Raw genomic sequence first — 13,793 nt, forward strand, 5'->3', positions numbered from 1 at the left:
AAGATATCCCCACTGTTATCCTATGGGAGGGGTAGGCCTCACGGTAGTAAAATATTTTTTTAATACATTTTTGACTACCAGGCCATGTAAAACTTAAAAGTACATGTCCAACCTTTTAGTTACACTGCACCCTGTCGTATAGGCTACCAAGGGCCTACCTTAGGGGTGGCCAATATGAGAAAAAAAGGGAAGTTTAAGGTTTGGCATGGGGTTTTAATGCCAAGTCGACATGCCATTTTAAAAATGTATTCTAGCTGCAGTGGCTGGCCTTGGAAATGTTTTAAGGTGCTACTTAAGTGGGTGGCACAATATGGGCTGCAGGTCCACTCGTAACATTTCATTTACAGGCCCTGGGTATATAGTAACCACTCTACATAAGACTTATAAGTCAATTAGATATGCCAACTGGGTAGCAGTCTATTTAACCAGCATGTTTTAGGTAAGTGAGTACAAGCACTTTAGCGCTGGTTGGCAGTAATAAAGTGCACAGAGTCGTAAGGCCAACAAAAATAAGTTCAACAAAATGGAGGAGGACAGGCAAAACGTTTGGGGGAAGACCACCCTAAGGCTGACAGGTCTAACATCTGTACTCAAATTGTTGGCAAAATTTAACTTAACATCCCCTATCCCTATCCAGGGAACATTGCCAAATTTGAGTGCCTTCAGTATTGGAAGCCACTGTAAGGATCTTGGTCCTATTCCTTATTACTATAACAATTTGCAGCATACAGTTCTGTCTCATACAAGGGTACACAGCACTAGAATCTCAGACGTACCAAACTCTTGTTACAATATGGGGAAGAAACTAACACTGTCAGATCCTCTATATATTTAAAAATACCAGACCTTAATGTCCCTCTCCTCTTTTCATTTGCTATTCTTCTTGGTTTTACAACATACTATTTTCACCAAGTCTGTCTAGTACACTGTTTTGCTGCTATGTTGCTAGAGCCAAATGACGTACATATATTGATTAAGTAATAACACATTTACCACCTAACATTCTTGTGCATAATGAACTATTTTTAATTCATTGTATTTGGTTTTGCAGAGGTTATGCAGTAGCCAGCAGCAGTGATGACAGGATGAATGAACCTCCAACTTCTCTTGGTCTTGTTCCTCATCAGGTTAGACTTTTAAGTTTTTTGTGTAGCACATGGAAGTGCCTGTTTGTGTGTAGCTTGGATATAACTTTATACTTGTATATTTGTGTATTCTTTATTTAGGAGTTTATTGTTATAATTGTATCAGTCACCTTTTAAAATATCTCCAAAGACATAATGTTTTAGAAGTGGATGGTTGATTTTGAACTAGTAATTGATTTGCATGCACTGTGTGAACTGATCCACATCTCTCAGAAGCACATGATTTATCTGATGTAATTATTTTCACTTGTTCTCACAGGTTTACTTACTTATTTTCTCTCTTAGAACTATCACAGTGCCCACTATTGGGTATGTTTGGGCCATAGGGGTTGATTCTCAAGTTCTCATCACAAAACACATACAGGATGCCTAAAGATCTAGCTCAAATGTCCCTCACACGTACTGCAATCAATTGCATCTTATGACAGTGATAACATCCAACTTGTTTAAAGTATTTCTTAAAGTCCTCTAAATATGTGTTTCAAAATTGTGTTTATATGTCTGTGCTAGGGCACAGATGGGTGGAAATTGGTTGGGACATATTGTGTTGGCTCATGGAACTCCATTTATGCAGATATGTAGTTTTTAGGTCTTGCTTACCATATTACACAGGTTGTTTGGTTGTAAAAATCCTATTGTGAACTTACAGTGGGCTTAGAGCCTGCCATCGCTTACCATTTGTTGGCTTTATTGTCTCTTGCATTACCATCTTTATAATTCTTTCGATTGGCTGATTTTTATTCTTCCATTGCTCTCATTCAGGGAACTACTTTTCACTACAGTTTCACACATGGTAACCAGGCATACTGATGGGCGCTCTACTCTTGTCACGGGTTAGAATACACGAATGAATTGTAATCTAAATGGTGCTCTCAGGGGAGGACAGATTGGTTACCAATTCAATCTTGTATATACCCTCCACTGGAGAGTAAAAAGCATTCAAAGTCGACCCCGAGCTCACTGTAGGTTGCATCAACAATCTATGTTATATAAACAGTTCTTGTAATATTGAAAAAGTCCACAAGGAAAAAAACTGTATTTTTCCTTGTGAACTGAAGTGGATATCTAGCTGTGCCTAGAAAAATTACCTGAATTCGAAATTTAATTTGAAAAGACTGAATAAATTCATGGACATTGAATCTGAAACTATTGGACTTTTTCAATATTACAAGAACTGTTTATATAACATAGATTGTTGATGTACCTACAGTGTGCTCTGGGTCGACTTTGAGAACTACTTTTCATAATTGGTAATTACAATGTTCCCCGACTATATCTTGCTCATTCGTGCTTGGTACTGAAACTTACTAATGTACCAAACGTTCTAACTTAGTGAGCCATTTAAGGTCAGGGTTGTCATCAACTATGCTTTTCAATCTGCACTTTGTCTTTCTTGACTATTTTAACTAAGCCCTATGCACAAAGCACTTTCGTAGTGAGCCTCAAGATCATGGATGCAATTGTTATCGACATCGCTACTTGAGTGTACCCGGTTTTTGTCAGCCCAGTTTAGTAAAGCTCTTGCTAATGCACCAATTGCTTTAAGTTCGTGCTCATCTATAATGTCATCGACAATGATTTTGTATAGCACCTCAACCTAGCATATCGCAAACCTCCAATGCACTACTACTAGTACATTTTTAGGAGCATGGAAACAATTTTTATTGACAACTCCTGTGATTGCACCTTGTTCAATTTAGTGCAGTAACGCTCTAGTAAACACACCAAGCATTTTAAAGTGTTGTGTTTTAATATCATAATTATAGCGGTCAATGTCTATGCTTTGTATTGCACCTAGTCTATCCTAACTTTAGTTTATACTGTAATACATCTGCTAATGCACTCAGCACTTTATCATTGTGTGTCTGTCATATCTTGGTTATAATGGTTATTGACAAGAAGTGTTTTTATTTTTAATTGTTTTAATTGTAAGTTTTAATTAACTTAACAATAAAATGATTTATTCTTTTCCATTCACCACTCCAGGAGACTGCATGTGTTTTCTAGCTCGCTCCCTCTTGTGCTGCTTCCCCCCCATAAACTCCCTCCCCTCATGGCGCTTTGTTGCTCCATTACCCCTCCCCTATCAGTAAAAGCTCAGCAGCAGGGTTACTTTTGCTGGGGCGCATGGCTGAACAGCAGAAATTAAGGGTTGCTTTTGCTTTAGTCCACATATTGCTTGAAAGCACAAACTTAGGCACACAAAGGCATTTATGGTGCTGAGAGAGGAGCCATCTGCTGCTGGAAGCTCATAAATCTGCTCCCTGACCTACTGCAGAATATTAAATGGCTGAATTCTTTGTAAAGTAAATCAAGCGTTGGCAATCATTTCTATTTACATTCTGACACTACCTTATTATTTAAAAATGTAGTTCACAGTTTCCTCAGTGAAAAGCATTGAAAAATAAAATATGCCATTCATAAAGTTTGAAAACATTTAATTTGAACAGTTTTGAGATGCTATAAAGTATGTGTTTGGTTGTCCTCCAATATTTTGAAATGTTTTTTCTTTTATGTTTTTTAAACAATACTTTACAGACAAACATTGTCAAAGCCAACAGTTTGGCATTCACATTAGATTGGCACGACCTACCGACTTTGCCAATACTTGTTTTCTCTAGGTAAACTGATGCAAGTGAAGATTTGATTCAATAATTTGGATACAACTTGCCTGTCGCAAACCTTAGAGGCAGAAAGGACTCTGAAAATATAAAACTACCAATTGGACTTTTTTTCTAGAGGTATTGTTGTGTACGTTAGAATAGCTATTTCGATCCCTGCCCACCAGTGGCAGTGCCATTAAGGGTGTACTCTGTACAATGCACTTTGTATTGTACAGACTAGGGGCTTCTTGCACTTTTGGGGTATGGTGTATGTCCAGTTCTTTTTTCAGGCATTCACCTACTTAATTCTGTGCCATTTCCATAGGTTTTTAATCTAACAACGCCTTCACTTTACCTGGCTCCACCTGTGCACTGGCAGGCAGTAGTCAGGCCACCAGCACCTAAGTTGATGTATCTCCCCAACCTTATGGTGAAATCATAGGGAGAACAAACATTACAGGTGCAGGGATATGCATTGTCTCACAGCCAATCCTTGGAAGATAAAAGAGTAAAATTACCAACTGAACTCCTGTGAAGTATTCAAAGTTCACACATAAATATAAGGTTTAGATGGAATGCAGCTGAATTTCTTGCTCTAATGCTGTAAACCTCTATCAGCATTGTATCCAAATGACTGACATCTGCTGCCCACCAAAGACCACTCAGCAGTTCCTAAGCTAAATAGTAACTGCAACCAAATTAGAGTTTTTATTTCTACATCAGGTATCCTTCGCAGCCACATTGGATAGCACAAATTGTCAGCACAAGTGCAGAGGAGTCAGACCCTGTGCAGGGTCTACAAGGCACACCGGGGCAACTGCACCACAACTGTGATGGTGGGAGTAATTTGCCTCTGCTGTCCTGGGGTCCGTCCTACTATGGCTTTGCAAACTAGGCCAAGTGCTTTCCTTCTCAACTTGACTGTCATGGTCGCGAGGGCGTGCAGCTAATGGCTTCTCATAGAGAGGTAATGTGGGGGCAAGAGCTCAGTGCTCACTAGTCAAAACACAGACAATTACATATTATCCAGTCCAGTGCTAGTCGTTTAAGCAAAAGAATGTACTTTAGTGACACAGCATTATTAAATATTGCACATTCCAAAAGTGGTTCAGTGACATGTTATGTATCCCCTAGAGATATCCCAGTGTTGCCTGTTTCCACCCCTTCTTTCTCTAGGATAAATCTAGCAAATATATGCTTACAGCTATAGGCTTGGCGCAGGTGCAGATCACTAGTGATTACTTTGAAGATTGGCCATAGGTCCGTTCAGTTGTCTTCTCACCCAACAATTCCATGCCAGCAAAGCTTGGCATTAGTAGCAACAGCAGCAGTTTTCCTTGACTTGCATTCAGGCGCTATCTCTGTTTTTGGCAAACACTCTACCACAATATCTACTCAGTGACACTGGTGAGTACGAGGTGCAGCACAGTGCGGTCAGTGTCTTCATGCTCTTGAGCTTCAGCACTAGGCCGGAGACCATGGAGAGAGGTCTCTCCGCTACAGGATCACAGGTGTGTGTTGAACAACACATATGGTGGGTTTATTGGCAGTCACAGCCCTTAGACCCATACAGGCAGGCATTCGTCTTTTCAGCTGCAGCCCTTGTGTCTGGTGCAGGCAGACGCTTGTCTTCGGCAGTTGGAGCCTGATGCAGGCAGGCACACTTCAACAGTCGTAGCTCTTGGCAAAGCAGCAGCTGATCCTTTCAAGGTGGCGCCTCAGGTGGCAGCGGCATCATTAGGCATTCAGGTGTGATGGCGGGAACCCTGGGCCACACTGTAACAATTTGTGGAATACCCTTTTACGCAGCTCAAGGTGGGAGCTGGAACGGGAGACCCTGCAGATTTCAGGCCATGGACTGCTTTGTTCCCTTTCACCAGTCAACTACTTCTGGGTGCCTCACACACCAGAAACACTGTGTGCTTCTCCTCCCGGACCATCTCTCCTACTGCTGGGCTAGTCATTCTCCTTCCCTATATGAGCAGAGGCAGGCTTCTAAGTGATTAAGCAGTCTCTGCGCTTCTCCGATAAGTTGCAGACTTCAGGTGATGTCCCCTTACGTCTAGGAGACTGGCTGTCATGCAGACACCAGCGCAAATGTATGGGTTTTGTACCTCAGAAGAACTTTACATGAATGACACTGGTAGGCCGCTCTTCCTCCTGGCCACAGTACGTGTTCTGGACCTTGGCATTACCATGGACAGGCCAAGGCCTCAGTAAACACCCTGGGTTAGCATGCTATCGGTACCAAAAATAAGTCAGGATACCAGTTCCACATGCAGCTGGGGTGCACAGAGCAGGTGTACACGCCAGTATACCACCCAGGGTACAATCCCGTCCCAATGAAGCATTGTCAGCAAAGTCAGGCCAAACTCAGCAGCAGAGAGCATCAAACTGCAAGAGGATGATGTGAGGACTGTCTTGTCAGTAGTATGTGACCTTGACACTGAAGCTATGTTCAGCATTTCATAGCAGCTTGTACAGTACACTGCCTGTTTTTTGAGTAAGCTTCATCAACACATGAAACTGCCACACAGTCTCAACACAATACAAAAATGCCAGGGCTCTCTAAACTCAACAATTTAACTTTCAAAACACTTCATTGTTTAAAGCGAACCATGTGAGCTACCATCTGACCTCACACCGGGCAGATTCACTACACATTTCTCTAGTCTCACGTCCATCTTCTGTGGCTCAGAGTCTGCAGCAGCAATCGTTTTTTACTTGTGCCATTTATCAAAATTGTTATCCCTAATACGGAAGCAATTTTTAAATGCAAGTCTGCACAATATGGCATTTTTACTTGTATCACTCTGTCTCTGAGGTAGCTATGATTAGCTGGCTTCAGGAACAACGAAGACCACCTCAGAGAGTTGGCACAACCTATGACCAGGATAGGACACTGAATCAAAGTGGCTCCCTTGGGGAGTTGAGACCAAGATCCTTCACAGGGCACTGCTTTCAAGGCATAAAGCGCACACTCTGTCTTGTATCCGCTTAAAACCACAGCCTCTCAGATGAATGTATCTTCTGTTATCTCAAGTTAGCTTGTACTCATCACTAAACAGATGCCACAAATGATAAACTTGTTTTCCAGAATATAATGATGTATTCAGGAAGTTGCCAATCTAGTGCCTTTGATGGCAGAATCCAGTGGCTGAAAGCCATCGACGAATAGCTGGCACAGCTGTTAAGGTAACTTAAATCAATACAATATGTACTCCTGTCCTGGCGTACAGCACTGGCATAGCTAGACGTACTTAATTAAAAACGTGCTTAGAGCCCATCCTCTACTTACCGTTATTTACCATTGACTGGCTTTCACCCCACTCTCATTTCCTTGATTCTGATTGGCCTGTGCCTCCTGCTCCTTCCTACCTCACCTTGACACTTTGTGTTTGTCCCTGCTGTGGAGCATGGACCTAGCACATTATCCGGTCTGCAACCAAGGTCTTTCCACTGGCTGCAATTTCCTACAGCTACTTTTTTCAAATGTTTTACATGCACTCTTTACGAGTGAATGTGTCTCCAGTCCTTGCAACCTCCCACTGTCTGTGCTCTTGCCTCCCACTCTCTGTTGTGCTTTTGTGCAGGGTGTCCATTGTTTCCCTCTTTTGCCATGCTCATTGTCTTTGTAACTACTGAGTAAGGCCAACCTATACCCTGTGATGATCATAAAATTTGAATATTGCGTGGGACCAGTGTCACAGCTAGAAGTACTGCCACCCAGGGCGACTCCTAAGTTTGCCGCCCGGATGCAGGTAAGAGTGGGAGGATTGTCGACGGCTGACTTGTTCTCGGGGGCGGGGGGGATGGTGTGAGTCAACAGACACAACTCCCGCTGCCACCCAAAACAGTGCCGCCCCCCCAGCTAGGCCACTGGCCTACAGGAACTATTCTCACAGTATTCTACAGTGAAGGCAAGAAAGCTGCGACCAGGTCAGCAGAAAGCCAATTCCACTTTGCAAGGAAATGTGCACAGAAGCCCTTCCCCTATTGGAGGACTCAGTGAAAAGATGCAGTAATGAATCTGTGTCTCCCTAAAGCTCAAGTGGGGTGCAGTCTGCGGAACTGTGCATTTCTCCAATCGCTGCCAGTATTAACAGTGTGTCATGGGCACTGTTTCCAAGAAGGAAATGCCCTATTTGAACTGTGACATACTGTAATATATTGTTCAGTGGGCCACTCCGGCTTCATGGGCCCAGTGTGACTACACCAATGCAACCTACGTCTCTGATGCTGACTTGATTTGAACTCATTTTATGACATTAACGTGCTCTATAATGCTTGGTTTCACAGCAATTTAGAGACCCCTTTCCGTTCCCAGGTAGTCTTTTTTTTTATCACCATCATACAGCATACCCAAGCATTACATTTCTCGAACGTTTTTATGATATTGATCTTCAGGCTTTTAAAATGTATATAAAAAAGTGCTTCTTTGATCTACACAACTTTAATATAAAACTCAGCATTTTCTGTGCAAGACTGCTACAATGGGCCTTTTTCACTCTCCAGTAAAGTCTTTCAATCTTCAAAAATGTATGCTACATTAGGTTGTCCACCTCTCTCATTACAATTACAAATACTTTTGTGTGGTGTCCTAATGCATTTTGGGCGATATAGGGCCTGATTACGAGTACAGCGGTAAGGGAACCACCATCTAAGCGGCGTCGGATTCCCCGCCGCACAGTTGGCTGTCCGCCCGTCAAATTACGGTGTTGGCGGTCTGTGGAGGTGAAGGGAGGCAGTCATATGCTCTGTGTGCGTCCTGCAAGGCAGGAGGTGAACCACTTGAGGGCATCTTGCTTTATGCCTATGTTGTAGAGTCTGTTGATGAGGGTGTTGTGGGAGATGGTGTCGAATGCAGCAGAGAGGTCGAGAAGGATCAGGGCCACAGTTTCTCCACGGTTGAGGAGTGTTCTGATGTCATCTTTGGCGGCAATCAGTGTGGTCTCAGTGCTGTGGTTGGCGCGGAATCCTGAACATGAGGTGTCCAGTAGGTGGTTTTGTTCCAGGAACTGGGTGAGTTGCTGGTTGATGCCTATCACGAGTACTTTGGCCGGGTAGGGGATCAGGGAGATCGGATGATAATATTTGAGATTGCTGGGGTCGTCAGAGGCTGTTGTTAGGAGGGGTCTGATGGCTGCGTGTTTCCATTTCTTCAAGAAGGTAGCTGTGGAGATGGAGGTGTTGAGGATGCTTGTGAGTTGTGTGTTGATTGGATTCGTTGCGAGGTTGTAGAGGTGGTGGGGGAAGGGGTTGATAGGCGCCCAGAGTGGATGGAAGCCATGATGGTTAAGGTGGTCAGGTCGGTGAGCGGAGACCATGTGGTAATGGTTTGGCTGGTGTTCGCTGGTTGGTTGACGTCTTTGGGGTTGAGGATGGCGGGTGGGTGTTTGAAATTGTTGTAGATGTTGGTGATCTTGCTGTGGAATTAGCCTGAGATGGTGTAGCAGAGTTCTTGGGAGTGGTGGATGGTGTCCTCTATGGCATTCAGGCTGGAGAATTCTTTTACTATTTTGAAGAGTTCCTTTGTGTGGTTGGCCGCAGAGTTGATGTGAGTGGTGATGGCTGCTTTATTGGCTTCTTTGATTTGCCAGTGATAGTTTTTGAGGGCTGTTTTGTGAGCAGCCCTGTAGTCGGGGTTTTTGGTGGCACACCATGGTTTCTCCAGTTGGTGACAGTTGCATTTTGTGGTCCTGAGTTCTGGGGTGTACCAGCTGACATGTTTGGGGGTTTTGTTGGACTTTTTGGGTTTCAGTGGGGCGACTCTGTCAGCACCGTCAGTTATCCAGGCGCCAAAGTCCCGAATGGCCTGGTCGAGGTCTGTTTGAGGCCTCGGATTGGGAGATGTTGAGTGCCTGTGTCCATTGAGTTTTGGTGCTCTTGCTCCAGTTGAGATGGGAGATCTGGCGCCTGGTGATGGTGTGCTGGGAGTCGGCGATGGTGAGTTCTGTGGTGCGGCTGAATTAAAATCTGTCGGATGGGAAAATGGGGTTGAGTGTATGTCTGGCTTTGTGCGTGGGTTCGGTGTCAAGTTGGGTAAGGGCGATGTTGTTCAGGTTCTTCAGGAGGGCGATGGAGTTGACGTTGATGGGGTCGTCGATGTGGAAGTTGAGGTCACTGAGTAGGACGTAGTGGTGGGAGTTGATTGCTAGGGGCGATGAGGTTGGTGATGGTGTCGCAGAATGTTGCTTAGGGCCCTGGGGGTCTGTATGCAAGGGTGCCTCTTATCTTGGTCTTCGCGTCAGTTTGTAGTAGAAAGTTGAGGTGTTCCATGTGGGGTGTCGGGTCGTCGTTGGTGATGGTGCATCTGGTGGTTTCCTTGAAGATGATGACGATGCCTCCACCTTGTGTGTTGGTGTGGTCTCGGTGTATCATCTTGTAGCCTGCGGGAGTGGCAGTGGTGATGTTGGGGTTCGAGGAGGGGTTTAGCCAGGTTTCTATGATGGAGGCAATGTCCATGGAGAGGGTGGTGATGGTATCCCAAATTTCCTTGGCATGTTTGCAGAGCGAGCGGCCTTTGAACAGGATACAATGGAGTGGTTGTGGGACGTTCCTGATCTTGTGGGCAGGAGTGGTGCAGGATCTTTCATATGTTGTGTCGCAGGAAAAGTGGCAGTGTTGGCTTGGTGAAGAGCCGAAATCCAGGTAAGTCTGTTTTGCACTATTTACCCATTGACTGGACTGGGCACATATGGTCTGGACTCCAGCAATTGGAAAGTACTTGTAGTAGTTATTTTTTCACGTGTCATGCATATGTGTACATTTAATACTTGTGCAGTCAAATTATACACACCTGCATCGACGCATATGAAAAAATATTCCCCGCCGTCAGAAACATTGCCAGTGGCCCAGTGGTGACATCGTAATATGGCAGGTGTGTGACCGCGACGGCGTTCTTCTTTGGACCGCGGCGGTATGATGGTAAGACCACCGAACTCGTAATCAGGCCCATAGTATTGTTTTGCTTTCATTTAGCTAAATAGACTAACACACTGAAAACAAATGTTCGTAAGTGAAAAGGTCTGGACTAGGACAGCACTAGTATGATCTCTAGTGAAGTGGTCACCCTATCCACCCTTCTTTATATGCTTCTGTTCTCATATACTAACCATAATTCATGTATTGCTCTGCTAGCTATTTAAGTATTCAGAGTTCCCAAGTTTCCTCAGTCCTTGGCTAACTAGTAAATCCAGGTTTTGTCTGCGCTATGGGATTTGCAGTTCTGTTTTTCCTAACATAAATCCAACATAAGTCACAGAATGCAAAGCAAACACCTGAACTGTATGAACTGACCTGGAATACCTAGGAGTTCTAAATTATCTGTAGGATATGTGTCGGTTTCTCCGAAGTTCTGCTTAAATGTTCTTAGCAAGAAAAAATAGGTTATGAGTTAATTATGCATATATGCACTCCATATATTTCGTAACAGAGTACTCTAGTGCAATCCCACTCTGTCCTTACAATGGCTGCCTTTACTTTGTGGCTGTCCCAGATGTAATGATCTGCTTGTCACTGTTCTAGTTGTTGCTAGCACCAGCCACTCCTAGAGGGCTGGCTCACACCCCACCTTACACTCATCCAGCACAGGCATCACAGGACGTGTGACCCTGATAATAAAAGGGGCCGGGCGCACGTGCCCTGGGCCAGTTCTATACACTAACTACTTGTGTCTGTCTGGTCACAGCATATGCATGGGGGCCTAGGGCCCCACACCATTACATTGGCGACGAGGGTGTGATTTTAGAGGGTGCTGCCCGTGTCAAGGTCACCCCCTGCGAGCAGGTGCAAGATGTGCCTGATGGCCCGCGGGGCATGTGAAGAGCCCCAGGGTTGAAGGAGGTGATCGGGAGCCCACTCCGCACCTGGTGTGCCCGCAAGTGCATAGCAGCACTCGAACAAAGAGAGACCACATCGAGGATGAGAGGAAGTACCTGCTGAGCCAGGAGCCATGAGGTGATCGTCGGAGGGGAGTAAGGGCAGTACGGTAACTGCTTGGGAATGACCTGACGAGAAGTAGGAGCACAGCGGGGAACAACGTCACCCCTGACAGGTATATGGCACATGATGTGAACTCCGGTGGCAGAGTGTAAGCCCACCCGCCGCGTAAGATAAACACAAGTAATGCCCCACAGCGTAGACTCAGCAGGCAGCGTACCCACAACGGCGACTTACCTTCCTGCGATAAAGAGGTGGGTCACGTGATCAAAGGAGATAGACTCTGCAGCATGGTGCGTGGCACTCCCCCATTAGTGAGACTCAGCCTGCGCCAGGCCTATATGCCCCAAGGCCGCACATGTGTGGAGTACTGCGGCGCCAGGAAAGTTGCAGCAGCCCGGGAACAGTCAAGTCAAGTCAAAAACCACTGTATTCGATTAATTAAAATCATAAAAGTATGCTATACAAATACAATATTTAAAATCTTAATAATAATAAATATACAGATAAAAATATTCCAATTAAAATTCCATGATTGATCATAAGCAACTTAAGTAGCTAATACAGAATCAATTTCCAAGTGATAGAGGGAATCAACATCTTATAATAATTTTAGTCTAACCCTCCTTTCTCTAACAGCTGCTACTAAAAAACTAGCAACACTGAACATAATTAATGGACACTCAAGCAAGTATAAAAACAATATGGCTGGCTTACACTGTGTAAAATTCATGCTTTTTAACAGAGGGGTGATAAAACTTTTCCTGGCTGGTTTAAAAAAAGGACAGAAGAACATAAAGTGCATAGTGTCTTGTGGAGAAAAGTCATCACACTTACAAGGGGCAACATCTTCTAGTCTGTTCCAGCCCTCCACATCCCATAAAACCATATGTAATTGGTTGAACCGCAATTTGGTCAACAACCATCTATGGAAAGGGTTGGAAACTATTGTAAGGTATAATGACGGCCCTGGGGACTGGGAAACCAAGACGTGAGCCCTGACAGAGGGTTTGCGAAGTTCATCTCCCTCACGCTCGGCCTCCCTTAATTTCATGAAATTAAATTTAACCCACTCAAGATCTGCCTTACATAAAGTTTCTGGGTTAGAGAAAATATCAGGTCTCCCAATATATGTAGATAACGACTCTATGTTAGACAGCCACTGGATTTTTTTCCTGTTGTCAAGTCGAATACAGTCCTTTAGGATTTTGTGATTTAAAGTAAGGTTCGGGTTTAACCATACTTTAATCCATAGCAGCAGGGGAGCTAATTTAATCATGTCTGCAATGTAACCAATCCCAAGTTCCAAATGGACTGAATAAGAAGCGGTTGAATGGGGAAGGCCGAGGAGAGAACGCAAAAATGTATTTTCCTCCGTTTGAATCACGTCATGTTTAATATAACCCCAGATTGATGCCCCATACCTTACAATAGAAATAGTTTTAGCTTTGTAGATTGTTAATATTGCCTCTATCGGCTTTCCTCCCAGCCTTTTTGCAAAACCGAGTACTGCCGCAGAGGACTTTCTCGCAGAATTTGCTTTTATTGAGAGTTGGGGGGTCCAAGAACCTTTGTCATCAAAAACTACTCCCAAGTAAGTGAATACCTTCACTCTTGAGACTTCGACTCCCCCACAAAAAAATGGCTTTACATTGTTTTTGGCTTGTCCCAACGACATAACATGTGATTTGCCGTTGTTAACCACCAGGTCCAGACTATGCATGAAGTCCCCAAACGAATCCAGCAATCTCTGCAGGGCCAAGGGGGTTCTGGCCAGCAGGACAGCATCATCCGCGTATAGGAGGACCGGAATCGGGGTACCTCCCATGCGCGGAATGTCCTGCGTTGCTGCCAACAGATTTTGCTCCAAGGCATTTATGTATAAGGTGAACAACATGGGTGCTAGTATGCATCCCTGCCGAACCCCTCTGCTAGACTTAAAACTAGACGTGCACTTCCCCTCGGTCGTCATCCTTATCGAGGCATTCAGGTCTTTATGGAGCTCTGCAAGGAAATACACAAGGGGGCGGTCGAGTCCCATCTCCAGGAGCATTGTCCACAGCCTTGCCCTATTTACCAGGTCAAAAGCTGTGGACAAATCCAT

The 13,793-nt window shown here is 44.4% G+C and overlaps 1 protein-coding gene across 3 annotated transcripts in view; it reads left to right on the forward strand.

Annotated features, from left to right (window-relative positions):
• The window catches only part of ATG7 (autophagy related 7), a 1,343,349-nt gene that overhangs the window by 624,454 nt on the left and 705,102 nt on the right, over positions 1–13,793 (forward strand). For all 3 annotated transcript variants that reach the window (XM_085624866.1, XM_085624868.1, XM_085624867.1), the window contains exon 18: positions 1,052–1,127. In XM_085624866.1, the coding sequence (XP_085480992.1) occupies positions 1,052–1,127 (76 nt within the window). The remainder of the gene's footprint in view (positions 1–1,051; positions 1,128–13,793) is intronic.

This window comes from Triturus cristatus, chromosome 9, assembly GCF_964204655.1.
Source record: "Triturus cristatus chromosome 9, aTriCri1.1, whole genome shotgun sequence".
NCBI lineage: Eukaryota > Metazoa > Chordata > Amphibia > Caudata > Salamandridae > Triturus > Triturus cristatus.